General features: G+C 39.5%; 1 protein-coding gene across 1 annotated transcript; it reads left to right on the top strand.

Moving 5' to 3' along the window:
• Positions 1-11,028: 11,028 nt before the first annotated feature.
• C3AR1 (complement C3a receptor 1) lies at positions 11,029-16,912 on the top strand. The gene is made up of 2 exons (XM_081059518.1): positions 11,029-11,169; positions 15,350-16,912. The coding sequence occupies exon 2, from the start codon at positions 15,360-15,362 to the stop codon at positions 16,785-16,787; it is 1,428 nt and encodes a 475-aa protein (XP_080915644.1). The 5' UTR covers positions 11,029-11,169; positions 15,350-15,359; the 3' UTR covers positions 16,788-16,912.
• The last annotated feature ends 640 nt before the right edge of the window (positions 16,913-17,552 follow it).

Consider the following 17,552-nt stretch of genomic DNA (forward strand, 5'->3'; position numbering starts at 1 on the left):
ATACTGGTTTAGGCTGCTTTCCCAGAGTTCCACAACATTTTTTATACTTTGGTTTTAGTTATTATCACATTGCATTTAACTGTTTATAGCCACATCTATTTTCCAAGGGCAAGAAACATGTTTGTATTGCCCCAACATCTACTACAGTTTACAAAATAAAATAAGACCTCCATATAGTTTGTTGTTGCTGTTAAATGAATGATCATTTCCATCCATCTTTACAGGATAGTTTATTCTTTCCCAATTAAGAAAAATTTAAATGTCTTGGCTGGAATTCACCTCTGTGGACCACTAGGGGGTAGTAGCTATGCAATTCAAACGTTTTGGGCTGGAGAATAGATTAACTGTCCTAGAAACCAAGCTTATTTTTTCATGTGTGACTTTCTAAATATATGTGATTTAATCAAGTTCAACAAAAGCACCTTTGTTGGAAATGGCGGAGGCCTCATCCGTCTCAAATCTTGATTATTTTTAGATACAATTTAAATATTTAAAAAGTCGTGGTTTTCATATCTCCACATATAAGTCATATGCAGTATGTATATGAAATAGTAGTAGGAGGAAACAGTAACATATTTCAACAAAAAAAATAGTAACATATTTCCCATCTCTTTCTTCTTTACTCACACACAATAAGTTATTTATCATATATTTTCGAATTCTGATTTACCTTTGCTCAGGATACTGTTGTCTATCATAAAAAGGTACTTGTTAAAATATAATTTTCCTAAATCCTGGGGTTGAGGTTGCTGCAAATGTAGTGACAAATACTGTAATGAGATTTGAATCATGGTATGCAGATCTTTATTACTTAGAATGGACTTTAGTGCCCCTGTAGTTGAAATCCCATATTTCACACGTGAGAGGTTTGAATCCTTAACTTATTAAATTGATTGTCCAAAGACACAGTTGGAGATGGAGTGAGAATTGGAACCTCATGTCTCATGATTTACAAACTAACTTTTTTCACCACACCACACCGTCTAATACAGGACGCATCCAAGATACTGGTTCAAAAATAGCATTCTTGTGTAGTTTTGTATGTACATCTATAGTTTTCATTTAATAGAAACCATATAGATAACTTCACAAGTACACAAAATACATGGAATATTTATTACAGCCTTTCGTCATTAAAACTGGAAATAACTGTCCATCAATCTGTAATTGATCAATTCCATAGATAAATGGTACATCTATCAATGAAATACTATGTGCCTGTTAAAAATTGAGATTGATTGATATGTTCTGATACAAAAAGGAAAATTGATAAGTGAAAACTGTAAAGTACAGAAGAAAATGTATACTATTAGGTCATTTGTATAAAAATGAATATAAAATATTTAGACATGATAAGCATAATATAATTATGAAACTATAGGTGAGACTCAGCAGGGACTATTACTTCTGGGAAAAAGGAAGGGAAACTCTTTTTCATCTTATACCCTTCTTTATGTTACTCATAATAATAATAATAACTTGTAAAAGTAAATCAAAAACTATTCATTTAAAATTTAAAATATGAAAATAAAATTACATATTGCTTATGGAGTTACACATATGTAGTAAAATTATAGAAGCATAAGGAAAGAACAGTGATTATCTCTGGGAAAAGAAGGAGATAAAAAATTTGAAGGAATATATATATATATATTTTTACATGTACAAAGCAAATTTTTTAAAAGGATACACACCTATATCTAATAGCAGTCACTTCCTGGGAAATGGCCTTGGGAAGAGAAGTAAAGAAAGAATTTAAACTTTTTTACTTTATACATGTCTGCATTTAATTTTTACAATAAGCATGTATTAGTTTTGTAATTCAAAAAACAAACATTTTAAAAAGTGAAAGGTACTATACTAGTATTAATGATTTGATGATATTTTAATTAAACGGTAAATAAAGTCAGCCATTGACCTAAATCTAGCTAGCCCTACTCCTTGCTCCTATGTGTTGTACTACAGCTACTGTGTCAGGTTAAATTGGGCCAACTTCTGAATTTGACAATCTCTAAATCTGAGGGGTAATTAATTCTAACTTTGATCGGTTTACTGCTATACCTCCAATACCTACACAACAACAGCAACACCCAAAATTGTCCATTTGCACAATGTTCAAAACCAGACAAATCTAAAATTGTATAGTTTTGGTAAACACTCTTAGGTGATAAAGCCATTTTTAAAATATAGAGAAATTATAAACACAAAATTCCCAAATGTGTATATTTGGAGGAGGTGAGTGCAGGAAGGAGATTAGGGTAGGTACAGAGAGTGCTTGGGAGATACTAGTAACATTCTACTTCTAAAACTAAATGGTTAAGCTAATGGTTAGTCACTTTATTATTATTTAAAATGTACATATTCATTATATACTCTCTTTCAAATATGTACCTCACAATAACATTTAAAAGATGATATGTGAAGCAACTAAATTGTCAGTTATTGATATCAACAGTAAACATTCTGTATAACAATGATAATATTGATTACAATATCACAAAATGTTTTCATATACACTATCTCATTTATTTCTCAACCAGTCTTGCCTAAGGCAAGTAGTATTATCCCCATTTTTTTTAAGAAACATGCTGGGATACAGAAAAGTCACTAAGTTGCTCATCTAAACACATTAGTGTCAAGAAAAGAAAACCCTAAATTTCTGACACCAACACAACAGCTGCTTATACCTTAGATTTAAATGTTTGCATGTATTATTAGTATTCTGTGCCTATGGTTGAATTAGAGTAATAACTAATATTCTTCAAGTACTGAGTCCTGTTCTACATGCTACATGCTTTGTATCATTAATCCTCACAAGAGATGGGTACTGTTATTATCCTGCCCATTTTACAGTGAAGAAACTGATACAGTGTAATTAAGTAATTTATCCACTGTCACAAGTGGCAGACATAGATCTAAGTGTCTTTAAGCCCAGGTCTTTAACCAATATGCAATCCTGCCTCAGTAATTCATTCCTTCTTCCTCCAATGTCTCCATCTAGAAAATAGACATAGTATTCAAGAGTTTTAGCTATTGCAGTAGGTCCTCATTATTCATGGATTCCATATTTGTGAATTTGCCTGCTAACTAAAATTTATTTGTAACCCCAAAATCAATATTTATTAAACTTTCACAGTCATTCCTGGACATGCATAGGATGACAAAAAAACATGCGTCACCGGTCATGGCACTTACACAGCTAAGGCCAAACAAGGTTGGCACTCTGCCTTCCTCTTTCAGTTCTCATATTGTAAACAAGTGTCCTTTAGTGCCAAGGTCTAGTTATTGCCAAGTTTTTCACATTTTTGTGATTTTTGTTGGTAATTTTCCTGTTTACAATGGCCCCCCAAGCATAGTACTGTGTAGTGTTGCTAAATATTAGAGGGCTGGGATGTGCCTTCTGGAGAAAATATGTGTGTTAGATAAATTTTATTCAGGCATGAGTTATACTGTTGGTGATGGAGAGGTCAATGTTAATGAATCAATAGTGTGTATTAATTAAGGTATCTTTAAACAAAGACACACATAAAACAAGGTTATGTATTAATCATGACCTTGTTTTATGACCAAATGCTGTGACTGGAAGCTGGCAGGAACCTAACCCTGTATTTCCCCTATGAACAATGGTTCAGTATCTGCTAATTTAGTATTTTTGGTGACTTTACAGAGCAAAAGTACCACAAATACCAAGAGAATTGACTGTATTAACATTCACAGGGAGCATAGTGGCTAAAAACACAGAGTTTTAGAGGTCAACTGTCTGGTTCTAATTTTGTCACTCACATAGTAGTGTGAACTTGGGTAAATTATTAGCCTCTTTGCATTATCAGTGTCCTTTTTGACAATAAGGTACTAATATTAGTACCTATCTCATCATTGGGGTGTTGTGAGTTAAATAACATTTAGTCAATGAAGTATTTAGCACAGTATCTGGTAGATAAGCCCTCAATGTGTAATTTATTATATTATTAATACTAATTTACATTTGAAATCAGAATTAGCACATTTGTTTAGGTAAATATAAACGTTGACAGATTCATTATTAGTATTTCAGAAGCTGTACAACAGAGAACATAATAACTAGAATGGAGCTACAATTTCCACACCATTTCCCCCTATATAGCTGATAAAAGTGACCAATGTAAAATGATTTGAAGAGATTTAGAAAGAGCATTTATTTCATCTGAAATGAGTTTGTGTGACATTGTGATTTATAATAAGAAATATATATCATGGTTTCTGCCCCCAGTTTCTGATTCAGGGCTCCCAAAACCTTGTAAATTCCTAACTGATGCATATTTTGTTCTGTTAATACTATTTGGTCTCTGACTCTGGTTCCTAACACAGGGCTTCTGAAAGCCTTGTAATTTCCTGGGTGATAAAACTGTGAAAGTAAGAAATGTCCAAACCTGTAGAGAATTTTTATGAGTGTATTTGAGCCAAACTGACCACCATTGCCAGGAAGCAAAATCTCAATGAATTGAGAAAATTCTCTGGAGAATGGCAATTTCGCAGCTTATCTTGTACCTTAGAATCAAAGGAAGAGACATAAAGAGGGTTACATGAAATCTATTGGTGGTAGATTAAGGGGGCAGGAGAAAGCAAGGCAGGGAAATCTCTGGGATTGGATTAAAATAATAATGAAGAGAGACTGTGGGGACAGCGCCAGGAGTGCAGTTTCCAGGCTCTCAGCCTCACATGGAAAGGTGCTGGCTCAGGTAGTAAATGGCTATCAACTGATTGGATGGCCATCAGCCGTGGCTAGTTGGCCGTCAGCTGTAACCAGTGAGCCATTGGCCACTAATATAACTGCCGTGGCTACGCTAGCAGAAAAGAATAAGGGGCTAGCAAGAAGATGGTGGCTGGCAAGCACGGATTGCAGTTAGGATGGCGGGTTGCGGACAGTGTGGCTCCTGTTTCCTGTTTCCTGGTCTCCAACCCAGCCACCAGCGAGAATATAGTGGTGTGACTCCCCTATCTTTGGCTCCGTGAGTGTTCTTTTTTGGCCTCACCATACCCTGCATTCCTATGTGGGGAGTGGGACCAGAGACCCCACAGGCCACCCTGCATGACACATGGTGTAGTCGGCAGGATATGGTGCTGGCCAAGGCTCTTTGAAGAGTGGTGGAGCTGATTGTGTGTATGAACACTCAGTCTCTAGAAGACCAGGAGGAGCAGCTGCCTGAGAGCTGGACTCTTGTGGAGGGGTGGGAGGACATGGACGGTTCTCCCACCAGCACAGGAAAAGCTGTGCAGCTGCTGGAGCACTGGATCTCCGTGGAGGGGTGGGAAGATGTGGACGGTTTCCCAACCAGCAGAGGCCAGAGAAAGAGAAGGTTGTTGAGGCCCTGTGGGCTGGGAAGTGCTTGCTGAGACAGCCCGGATGCAGGACTTGTAGTCCCAGGAGGAAACACTTGCTGAGTCCTCCTTGGGAGATGAGGGTGAGGTCAGTGTCATCCCTCACCCTCAGGACAGCCCTGGCGAATGACTATGGAATATGGGGAATGGGCTCCATCCCTAATTTAATGGACGGCTTGACTGCTTGCTTGGGAACGTATCACCATATAGTGGAACTGACAGATGTTTTCTTTTGTCTCCACCAGCCAACCAGCCGCTGTGGAGAATATGTGAGAAACCTTGGTTGTGCCCTGAGAACCCTGGCTGTGCCCAGGAAGTCTGGCTGAGCCCAGAGAGAGTGGCAGTGCCCTGAGAACTCTGGCTGTGCCCAGGAAGTCTGGCTGAGCCCAGAGAGAGTGGCAGTGCCTTGAGAGGCCCTGGCTGTGCCCGGGGAGACTGGTGGTACCCTAAGAAGCCCAGGAAGTCTGTCTGTGCCCAGAAGGACTGGTGGTGCCCTGAGAAACCCTGGCTGTGTCCGGGAAGACTGATGGTACCCTAAGAAGTCTCAGAAGTCTGGCTGTGCCCAGAAGAACTGGTGGTGCCCCAAGAAATCCTGGCTGTGTCCAGAGAGCCTTGCTGTGTCCAGGATATTGCATTCACCTCCAGGCTCGTAGCACAGGGCCCCTCGTGGAAGACGCTTGTCGCGTAGATTGTGAGGCGAGACCCTGTAGGGGTAGAGTATGGGGACAGAGCCAGAAGCGCAGTTTCCAGGCTCTTGGCCTCACGTGGAAAGGTGCTGGCTCAGGAAGTAAATGGCCATCAACTGTGATTGGATAGCCATCAGCTGTGGCTAGTTGGCCGTCAGCTATAACCAATGAGCCACTGGCCACTAATATAACTGCCGTGGCTACGCTAGCAGAAAAGAATGGGGGGCTAGCAAGAAGATGGTGGCTGATTGCAGATGGTAAGCGCAGATTGCAGTTAGGATGGCGGGTTGCGGACAGTGTGGCTCCTGTTTCCTGTCTCCAATCCAGCTGCCAGCAAGAATATAGTGGTGTGACTCCTCTATCTGTGGCTCCGTAAGTGTTCCGTTTTGGCCTCACCATGTCTTGTGTTCTTATGTGGGGAGCGGGAGCTGAGACCCACATGACACCGTGCATGACAGAGACATACTTCTTTTTCATTGGTGGGTACAGGATAGTTAATAATTAACATTTACAGCACATAGAGATGATAATCAGGAAACAAGATAACAATGAGAGGTTCTGTGGTCTTGTGCTCTGTTACAGTGGGTGTGCCCTGACGGGTCTGGAAAAGGAGATTACTAATATTTCAAAGGTCTGTTTTCTTAGATGCAAAAGACAGTAGACAGGCTCACTTAAGGTAACGATTGACCTTTGTCAAGGAAGCTACAGGCCTAGAATATGACTACCCCCCATGACCTGCTTTTAATTAGGAATTTTAATGTTCAGACCATTCTGTGTGGTTACTTTCAGTCTCTGAGTTTGTAGGGCCTATCATGCTGGCCTCCCGTGAGCTTATCAGGTTTAGTGCATGGTCCCTTTTTTGACCCAAAAGTGTATTTTATTCTCGCCTCCCCCCTTTCTTCCACCTCCCCACCCCACTCCGGTTCAAGCCGTTATTTCTCAGTCTAGTTGTGTAGGACACCATGCCCTGGCCCATGCTGGTATTATGAGCCTTGAGCTCCCCCAGCTGAGGCAGTCGGTTGCCAGTTGTTGGTTGGCCACTAGCTACCAGCCATTCACTCTGGCCACCAGCTGCTCATGGCAGCACACGATAGCCCACGGCAGCACACGGCAGCCTGTGGCAGCACTCAGCGGCCCACAGCAGCACTCAGCGGCCCAGGGCAGCTCTCGCCAACCTCTCTCTGGCTCATTACAGCAGCTCAGCTCCAGGGAGAGCTGTTGTTCACAATCTTAGCTCTAGAGGGCGCAGCTCACTGGCCCATGTGGGACTCCAACAACCACCTGAGCCACCCGGCTAGCCCAGTGTCTTTTATTCTAATGAGGCAATTCTGATTGGGCTCCTGGATGGCTCCTGGATGAGGACTAGTCATCAGAAAGACCAATCCATGATTAGATGCCTGGAATTTTAGCCCCCATCCCCTAATACTCTTAAAAAGGAAAAGAGGCTAAAAATGGAGTTAATGATCAACCACAACTACCTAATAGTCTCCATAAAACCTCAAAAGTTTGGAGAGCTTCCGGGGACCAGGGAAGGGGCACACATTCACACTCAAAGGGTGATGCAACCCCAACTCCAGAGGTACAGAAGCTCCTGCACTCAGGACCCTTCCAGACCTCACCCTGCATACCTCTTCATCTGGCTGTTCACCTGTATCCTTTATCATCTCCTTTAATAATCTGGTAAAGGTAAGTGCTTCTTAATCTGGTAAATGTAAATGTGAGTTATGTGAGCTGCTCTAGCAAATAATCAAATCCAAAGAGGAGAAAGTCATGGAAACCTCTGATTTGTACCAAGTCAGCAGAAGTTGGCATAACCTAGGGACGTACTATTTGAGATTGGCATCTGAAGTGGGGGACAGTCTTGTAGGACTGAGCCTGTAACCTGTGGGATCTGACACTAAGTGCAGTTAGAGATAGTACCAGGTCCCACCCATTTGGGACCAAAGTGTCAGAAATGGTGTCAGCTGTGTGAAAGTAAAGGAGACACACAGGATATGAAGAACTGGGTTTTTCCCTACAGAGAGGGAAATAGTGGTTTTCTAACCCAGTATATTTGTAACACCACCTTCTTTTGCATGCATTCTAGTGGAAATGAAATCGGTTAAGAAAGGCAAAGGAGAAAGAAACTAAAGAAGACATATTCCAAATAATGCAAAAATAGGATAGCGAACCTAAAAAATAAAAAAGAAAATCAATCAAAATTTACTCAAAAGTTTATCTAGATCTACAAAATTTATGAGAGCCATGTACCCCTTAATAGTCCTGAATTCATTCCGTGCCCCGCCACCAAAAGTTCCTATGTTTTCTCATTAGATTAGATAAACACAAATTGATGCCTTGTGCCTTGTCCACTTTCATTTCCATGGAACTAAAGTCACAAAATGTGTTAATTAAACTCCGTGTACTTCCCCTTCACTCTCCCTTCTTTAGCAGTCCTAGATGCATACTATAATAGAAAATTAATAACCAACAAATAAATAGAAGAAGCAAAGTTTGTTAAATTTTCTTTAAGCCATTTAGATTTGACCTATTTTTCTTGCTAAATTAGGTTGATTTCTTCAAGAGCCAAGCATGAGCGCATTAGATATTTGTCATTATGATGGGATTAACCACTTTTATATATATATATATATATATATATATATATATATATATATATATATATATATGTACTTTTCAACTGAATTTCTTTAATTTGTGGGCAACTTTTGTGTTCTTCAATTTGTGTCCTACTTGGTTTTATTGTAACTGTGCATAATTAATTAGGCAGTTATACGGAAGGGAGCAGAAAATACATCTAATCTACATCCTTGAGAGCCATGTTTGGGATTTGATTGGACAGAAAGCATGTGACTTAACACTGGGAAGGGAACATTTTGTAGGTTATTTGATACATGTTCAAGATGGGAGACTGATTTTAATCTTATAGACAACTGGAAGCCACGTTAGTTTTTTTTGACATAATTGCTAACATTTACTGAGTACTTATATTGCCAGCACTGTTTTAAATGCTTTGCATGTTGCATGTATTAATTCATTTACTCTTAACAATCCTATGGAATAGGTTCAGTGAATATTTTCTGAATTAGTCATTGCCCAGCCAGGAAACAGAAACCATTGTATGTACTTCATATAGGGTATTTAATACAAGGATTTGTTTACAAAAGTATTGGAAGGACTGGAGAAATAAATGGGGAGAAGATAACATAACTGCAAGAAGCTGTTTTCCTAAAATTGGAAGACAAAAGTGGAAAAGGCTGTTACCTAGAATGGATAAGTGTGTACTTGGCTTGGAGACTGGGCGCTCTTGCTGCTGCTTAGCAGGAATCTAGGAAGTCACAGGCCCATGGCTGCTACTGGAACCAGTAATTCTGCTAGAGCCCACAGTTGCCAACAGCTGCCATGGCCACACCCACCATTTCTATTATACCGTGTTTCCCCGAAAATAAGATGTAGCCGGATCATCAGCTCTGATGCATCTTTTGGAGCAAAAATTAATATAAGACCCGGTCTTATTTTACTATAATCCGGTATATATAATCTTATATAAGATTATAATCTTATATAATATATAATAATATATATAATTATATATAAGATTATATAATCTTATATAAGACCGGATCTTATATTAAATTTTGCTTCAAAAGACAGATTAGAGCTGATGGTCTGACTAGGTCTTATTTTCGGGGAAACACGGCAGGAGATCGTCTCTATTATAGAGTTGTCTGGAGTTGTAGGAACCAAAAGCTAAATGATTCCCCTTTCAAGCTCTCTCTCTCTCTGTTTATCCTATTGCTGTAGTTTTTGTTCTTTTACTTTTAAAATACAAGGTGGCTCAGGCAGTTGGGCTCCATGCTCCTAATGCCAAAGGCTGCCGGTTAGATTCCCACATGGGCCAGTGCCGGATGGCTCAGTTGCTTGGAGCACAGGCTCTCAACCACAAGGTTGCCAGTTCGACTCCCACAAGGGATGGTGGGCTGTGCCCCCTGCAACTAACAACCGCAACTGAACCTGGAGCTGAGCTGCACCCTCCACAACTAAGACTGAAAGGACAACAACTTGACTTGGAAAAAAGTCCTGGAAGTACACACTATTCCCCAATAAAATCCTGTTCCCCTTCCCCCACACACAAAAAAATAAATAAAATGCAATAAAATAAAGTACAAGGTCACACAATTAAGTTCACAAACTTGTTGCAATGACGTTACTAACCTTTTTTGATATCAGAGGGATTATTCATTATAAATTTGTACCAACTGGACAGTTAACCAAGTTTGCTATTTGGAAGGGCTGAAAAGGCTGCATGAAAAAGTTAGAGGACCTGAACTTTTCACCAACAATTCATGACTCTTGTGTCACGACAATGCACAGCTCACACGGCACTTTCTGTGAGGGAGTTTTTAACCAGTAAACAAATAGCTGAACTGGAGCACCCTCCCTGTTCACCTGATCTGGCCCCCAGTGATTTCTTTCTTTACCAGAAGATAAAGGAAATATTGAAAGGAAAACATTTTGATGATGTTCAGGACACAGCTTCCCAAAGCGAGTACTTCGAGGGTGACCACAGTGATATTCAGCATTGAGCTATGTAGCACTTTTTCTAGGATGAATTCGTGAACTTAATTGTCCGACCTCATATTAAGCATGTAAGTGATATTATTTGAGATTTATTACATGGGGCTGTGCAGGTCATTCCTCCCAACTACTCCCCATCCTCACTCACACATACCATAGGTGATTGTGGTGTGTTTCTAAAACAAAAACAAAAGCAAAAATCAATAAAGTGCGTAGCTTATGTACAGAAGTAGTCTTTCTAACCATGCTCCGTCCTGCAGAAAATGTCCGAGAATTATACCCTCCCACTTCTGTATTTTTCCTTTACTTATCTGTAAAGTGACTCACTTTGAAACTCTTCCTGTGAAGTCAAATAGTAGTCAAAAGTGTGAAGTTCAATTTATCAACACAGATGAAGAGAGAGAGAGGAAGGAGGAAGAGCTCAGCAAATTTCCTAAACAAGCTTTCCAACCAGACTTGACTGTGTGGTTAAGTGTGAAGATCAGACAGGACTCAGGGAGGCCCCCAGATCTATGCTGAAGCCTTCAGCTACTGTCTCACGTTTTTGGTAAGGAATCCTGGATCCAGCTCGTAACTTGTGCCTTGCTTGTTTTGCTCATTATAGGTAATGGTTGGAGGGTCATTATCTTCTATTTCTCCTTATTCCTTCTCCAACTTATACTTCTTTTGTTTTCTCCCCATGTGCACCTTTCTTTTTCTAAACATTCCACATTTGATTATCTTTGCTCTTCATATTTTCGTTCTAGAACTAATAGTGATTTTTTTGTCGTTTCCCCCCTCTCTTAAATTGGCTGTTTCTCCATCTGACCTTTGATTCCAGTTTTCCCCAATTGTCTATTTTTTCTTTTTATATATATTTTTTTCTCATTGTATTTTCCTCTCTTTTTCTTTCTTTTTTTAAAAATTTTTATTGAGGAATATTGAGGAACAGTGTGGTTTTCCTGGACCCATCAGCTCCAAGTCAAGTCGTTGTCCTTCAATCTAGTTGCGGAGGGCGCAGCCCACCATCCCATGTGGGAACTGAACCGGCAACCTTGTTGTTAAGAGCTTGCACTCTAACCAACTGAGCCATCCAGGCACCCCCCTTTTTCTTACATTCTTTTACCTATTCCTTCTTGCTATTTACTCTGTCATCCTATCATTAGTATTTGATTCTGGAATCCACTTTTCTTTCCCTACCATAGTTGAATTTTAGTTTCAGGATTTTATTTATCTTATTAGTTACTGCCAGTCAATTCAGTATTAAAAACTAAAATAAAATTCTCTACTAATATTAAATGTAGGGGAATTTTTCAATCAAAACACTAGGATAAATGTGAAAAGTGATCTTGTTCTGAAAGACTTTAAGATTCTGATTTATATATACTTTCATTTCAAGACAGATAATATGTGATATTTAAAATAACTCATACCGGATGACCCAATTTCTTTACATTGGAATGTTGCTTCTGTCAGTCTTTAATACTTCAATTTGTGCAGCTCTTGATACCTTTCCCCTTGTTAGCAATACCAAAGGCTTCAAAGTTACGTGATTCTTTGTGGTAAAAAGGAATTGGTCTGACATACATGGGACCTAAAATCTGAGAACCCTCTTAGTTGTATAGTAAAAGTCACCTAATTTTCTGAGTATCAGTGTCAAAACTGCAAAATGAAAGTAGAGACAAGGAGAAGTGATTGCTACGTTTCCTTTTGGCCCTAAGAGCCTATGACTATCCTTTTCTGAACATTTTATGGATCTATGCATGAATATGTGTGTTGGAATAGAACAGTGGATCAGGGGTGCTGCCATGCAAAACAGGGAAGGAAGGGACCCTGATAGGACTTGAATATTTGAGTATGCAAGGCAACAGGAAAGATGACAATCACTTCTTTTTATTATTTTGCTAACTTAGTTATTTTAACTTCTGCTAATTAAGACCCTACAACAACATTTGGTTAACTCAGCAGAACTATTTTCTAGTCACAAAAATATTTTGGGGCCTTTATAAAAGGAAACATAAAATGCTGTTACAGCCAGTAAGAATGGGGAAGTAGAAAACAAAACGGAAGTTAGAGCGGCCGTGGGCTGCCGTGTGCTGCCATGGGCTACCGTGTGCTGCCATGAGTGGTCGATGGCCAGTGTGAGTAGCCGGCAACCGGCGTGAGCGGCCGGCTGCCGGCGAGAGTTGCTGTGAGTTGCCTGCCGAGCGGCCAACCGCCGACCAGCGAGCGACTGGCTGCCTCAGCTGCGGGTGGAGGGGAGCGCAAGGCTCATAATACCAGCATGGGCCAGGAAACTCTGTCCTACACAACCTGACTGAGAAACAATCGGCTTGAACTGGAGTGGGGGTAGAGGGAGGTGGAAAAGGGGAAAAAAGTGGGGGGGAAATTTAGTTGAAAAAGAAAAAAGTAAACCCCCCAAATGAGCCTCCATATATATATAAGTAATATTTAATCTTTATGTCATATAAGGCATTGTGCTAAATTCTGTGGAACAAGCATTTAGTAACAAGATTCATTTTTATCATCATTAAATTTTAGGCCAGTATGATAAATAAAACTGCCACCATAATAACTACAAGATAAAATGTGTCATTGCATAATATGAAAAGAGGTTCAAACCACACACACAAAAAGAAAAAAAATTCGAAGCTGAAGAACTAATTTCTGGGTGGGATTATTAGAGGAAGTTTCAAGAAAAATACAATATTTGAACTTGATCTTGAAGAAGAGTTAGGATTTTTCTAATCTCTAGGGAGAGATTAGAAATGGAGGAAAGGAGAAGTTAAAGTGAAGGACATAATTGCAGATAGAAGCAAACAGCATTCATTAGCCATAGAACAGAAAATGACATTAACTTGGAATAGTGAGTTATTCATAAAGCTGTGAAATAGAGTACATTTGTAGGAGTGTTCAGAATTGGGAGAAGGTAACATCACAGGCTAAGAGAAGAGAATGTTTAAGGAGTCAGTGTATCACATGACATGTATTATATTGTGGAAGATGGCGACAGAGAAAAAGATGCTTGAATTTATTATTTAGAGGTAATTTTAGTGGAGCAATGGGGGCAGAAGACAAATTGCGCAGTGTTAAGAAGTGAGTGGTGAGAACAAGAGACCCCAAAACAAGCTAATATCCTTGAAAAAGAGAAACTAGACTAACTTAAGAGATTTAAGAAACAACATCCTGATGTAAGTGTGATCCTAGATTGGATATAATTGTGGGCAAATTAGCTATAAAAGATAGTTTGGGGACAGTTGGAAAAAATTGAATAAAGATCAAGTATTCCTTAAGGTACAATCTTACTGTATAATGTGGAGACTGGTAACTGAAAAAAGAAAGCAGTTTATAAAACAGTATGCATTTAAACCCACATTCATAGCAGCATTATTCACAAAAGCTAAAAGGTAGAAACAACTCAAATGTCCATCCACAGACGAAGAGATAACAAATGAGGTCTATCCACATAATGGAATATTATTCAGCCTTAATAAGGACAGAAATTCTGACACATGCTGCAACATGAATGAACCTTGAGGACATTATGCTGAGAGCTATAAGCCAGTCACAAAATGATGAATGCTGTATGATTCTATTTTTACCATAGTCAATGGCATAGAAACAGAAAGTAGAATGGTGATTGCCAGGGGCTGGGGGAAAAGGAAGTGAGGAGTTGTTGTCTAATAGGAAGAGTTTCAGTTTTGCAAGGTGAAAATTTCTGGAGATTGCACAATAATGTAAATATATTTAACACTACTGAACTGTACACTTCAAAACGGTTGATGATAAATTTTACGTATATTTTACGACAATTAAAAAGTTTTTAAAACCAATATGCACAATATGATCTAATTTTGTTAAAATTTGCTTAGCAAAAAATATACATACATATATACATGTGTATGTATACACACATATAAAATGATTCAGAAGTTTCTAAATTAAGGTGTTAAAGTAGTAATTAATGACTGATGGTATATAAAATTTTTATTTTCTTATTTTTGCTTGTCTATATTTTCCAATTTTTATGCATATTTTCTGCTTCTGTATAATAAAGCTATCATTTCCACTATAGTCACAAAAAACAAATAAACAAGAAAGAAATGATGGGTAATGAGGAAATCAATAACAAGAGGGTAAACAACTCTTTAGAAATTGGATAGCAAAAGGAAAAGCTGAGGTTGTATCTAAAAGACATACGTCAGTCTTGGGCACCTTATTCGGTGGTGGTGAGTCCTTTGAAAATCTGGTGGAGAAAATGGATGGACCTTCTGCCCTCAAAGAAATGAAAATATCTAAAGTTAAAATTATCCATATCATTTGAGGTGGTGATGAAGCTTCCCAAAGCCCTTTCATGGATCTCAATTTAGGAATCTCTGGTCTAGAAGTTAGTGTTTGTCCATCAGTGTCATTTGTTTGTTTTTTAATAGGGAACATTAGGTAAGGAAAGAAACCAGTGGAGAATGAGAGTTTAAAAGTTCAAGAAAAAGAAATGTACGTTGATATGGACTTCTAAATGACGTTATTATTTTGATACATACTTAAATTGACACAGTACATTTTAAATGGTCTATCAGAGAATGTTTTTGTGTGATCCAATGTGAAGATAAGGAATAAAAACTAAAACAGTGTGAGAACCTTTGTGGTTCTATTAATACATCATTAGGTGGGAAGCTTAGAATTCTAATAATGTTCATTTTTTTAAAAAGATAATGTTTGTTTAAACATTTTTGTTCATCTTTTTGCAGAAGTTTAGCAATGGAGTCTTTCTCAGCTGAGACCAATTCAACTGACTTACCCTCACAGCCCTGGAATGAACCCCAAGTAATTCTCTCCATGATCATTCTCAGCCTCACTTTCTTATTGGGATTGCCAGGCAATGCGCTGGTGCTGTGGGTGGCTGGCATAAAGATGCAGTGGACAGTGAACACAGTTTGGTTTCTCCATCTCACACTGGCAGACTTTCTCTGTTGCCTCTCCTTGCCCTTCTCCCTGGTTCACTTGGCTCTTCAAGGACACTGGCCTTATGGTTGGCTTCTATGCAAGCTCATTCCCTCCATCATTGTCCTCAACATGTTTGCCAGTGTCTTCCTGCTGACTGCCATTAGTCTGGACCGCTGTCTTTTGGTACTCAAGCCAATCTGGTGCCAGAATCACCGCACTGTAAGAAGAGCTTTCGCTATCTGTGGATGTATCTGGGTGGTGGCTTTTATAATGTGTATACCTGTGTTCATATACCGGGAAACATACACCATAGACGACCATCATATGTGCGGCTACAATTTTGGTCTCGACAGTTCGTTAGATTATTCAGACTTCACCTTTGGTCTACTGGAAAACGGGTCTCTTGACAACTCCACTGTTCAGCTGCCTGGAGAAATGGATGATAGGTTAGATTATTTCTCTTTACAAACAAATGTTCTTCATTTTCAAACATTTCAAAGACCTTCTGGAGATTCACTCCCTGCGGATACAGCTAGATTACCTAGTCAACATCCATATTATAATTTATTTAAACCTGATGATGAGGTCTTACCTACAATCCCAAGTGGGTTTCCCACTGAAGGTCACAAAACTAACCCACTAGATAACTCTGACGCTTTCATCTCTACTGATTTAGAGCTTTTCTCTAGTTCCTCTAGCAATTCCTTATACATGACTGAACTGTCACAAGATTTCCAGGATGATAATTTAGGCCAGTTTGCATATGACAATCAAGTTTCAACACCCTTGGTGACAATAACCATCACTAGGTTAGTGGTGGGTTTCCTATTGCCATTTGTTGTCATGGTGGCCTGTTATTGCCTCATTATCTTCCGAATGCGAAGAAGCCGCTTCACCAAGTCTAGGAACAAAACCTTCCGAGTGGCCATGGTGGTGGTGGTTGTTTTCCTTTTCTGCTGGGCGCCATACCACATTTTCGGAGTCCTCTTATTGTTTATTGACCCAGAAACTACCTTTGGGGAAGCTCTGCTCTCCTGGGACCATGTGGCCCTTGCTCTAGCATCTGCCAATAGTTGCTTCAATCCCTTCCTCTATGCCTTCATGGGGAAAGGTTTTAGGAAGAAAGCAAGGCAGTCCATGCAGGGCATTCTGGAGGCAGCTTTCAGTGAGGACCTCACACATTCTACCAGCTGTACGCCAAACAAAGTCTTTTCAGAAACTAACAGTAGCAGAGCTGTGTGAGAATATGGAGCATTGAACAAAGCAGAACTTCTTAGGTATTCACCCAGTGTAACATGCCCTGCCCCAGAGTTGTTAAAAGCTCTATTTCTTCTCTCTCTCTCTCTCTCTCTCTCTCTCTCTCTCTCTCTCTCTCTCTCTCTCTATATATATATATATATATATATATATATATATATATATGAATATTGGGAAGTGTGTTTTTCCATGGCCCATCAGCTCCAACTCAAGTCGTTGTCCTTCAATCTAGTTGTGAAGGGCACAGCTCAGCTTCAAGTCCAGTCACCATTTTTCAATCTTAGTTGCAGGGGGCACAGCCCACCATCCCATGCAGGAATTTAACCGGCAACCTTGTTCTTGAGAGCTCGCGCTCTAACCAACTGAGCCATCCAGCCGGCCCTCCGGCAGCTCAGTGGCAGCTTGTTGTCTTCATTCTAGTTGTGGAGGGTACAGCTCACTGGCCCACGTGGGAATCAAACCGGCAACCCTATTCAGAGCTCGCGCTCTAACCACCTGAACCATCTGGGCCACCCCAAAAGCTCTCTTATTTCTGATAAATGCTAAATTTGAGAGTCATTGTAAACATTAGTCTATTTCTATCCCAAACTAAGCCACCTGAGATAAATGAGAATCTAGTCTATTATAAAATGTTTCCATCGTTAAATTTTCTGTTGAGTGTATCTAAATTCCCTTCCAGATTCATTCTAAAACCGTTTCTCCTTGTTCTGAGTGAAAGATGACCATTTATTCTATGGCTTTGTTGTTATG

The sequence above is a fragment of the Rhinolophus hipposideros genome, assembly GCF_964194185.1.
Source record: "Rhinolophus hipposideros genome assembly, chromosome: 9".
In the NCBI taxonomy this organism is placed as follows: Eukaryota; Metazoa; Chordata; class Mammalia; order Chiroptera; family Rhinolophidae; genus Rhinolophus; species Rhinolophus hipposideros.

What these genes read in the sequence shown, in the direction of transcription:
- C3AR1 (XM_081059518.1), top strand. Translation starts at nt 15,360, where the DNA reads ATGGAGTCTTTCTCAGCTGAGACCAATTCAACTGACTTACCCTCACAG.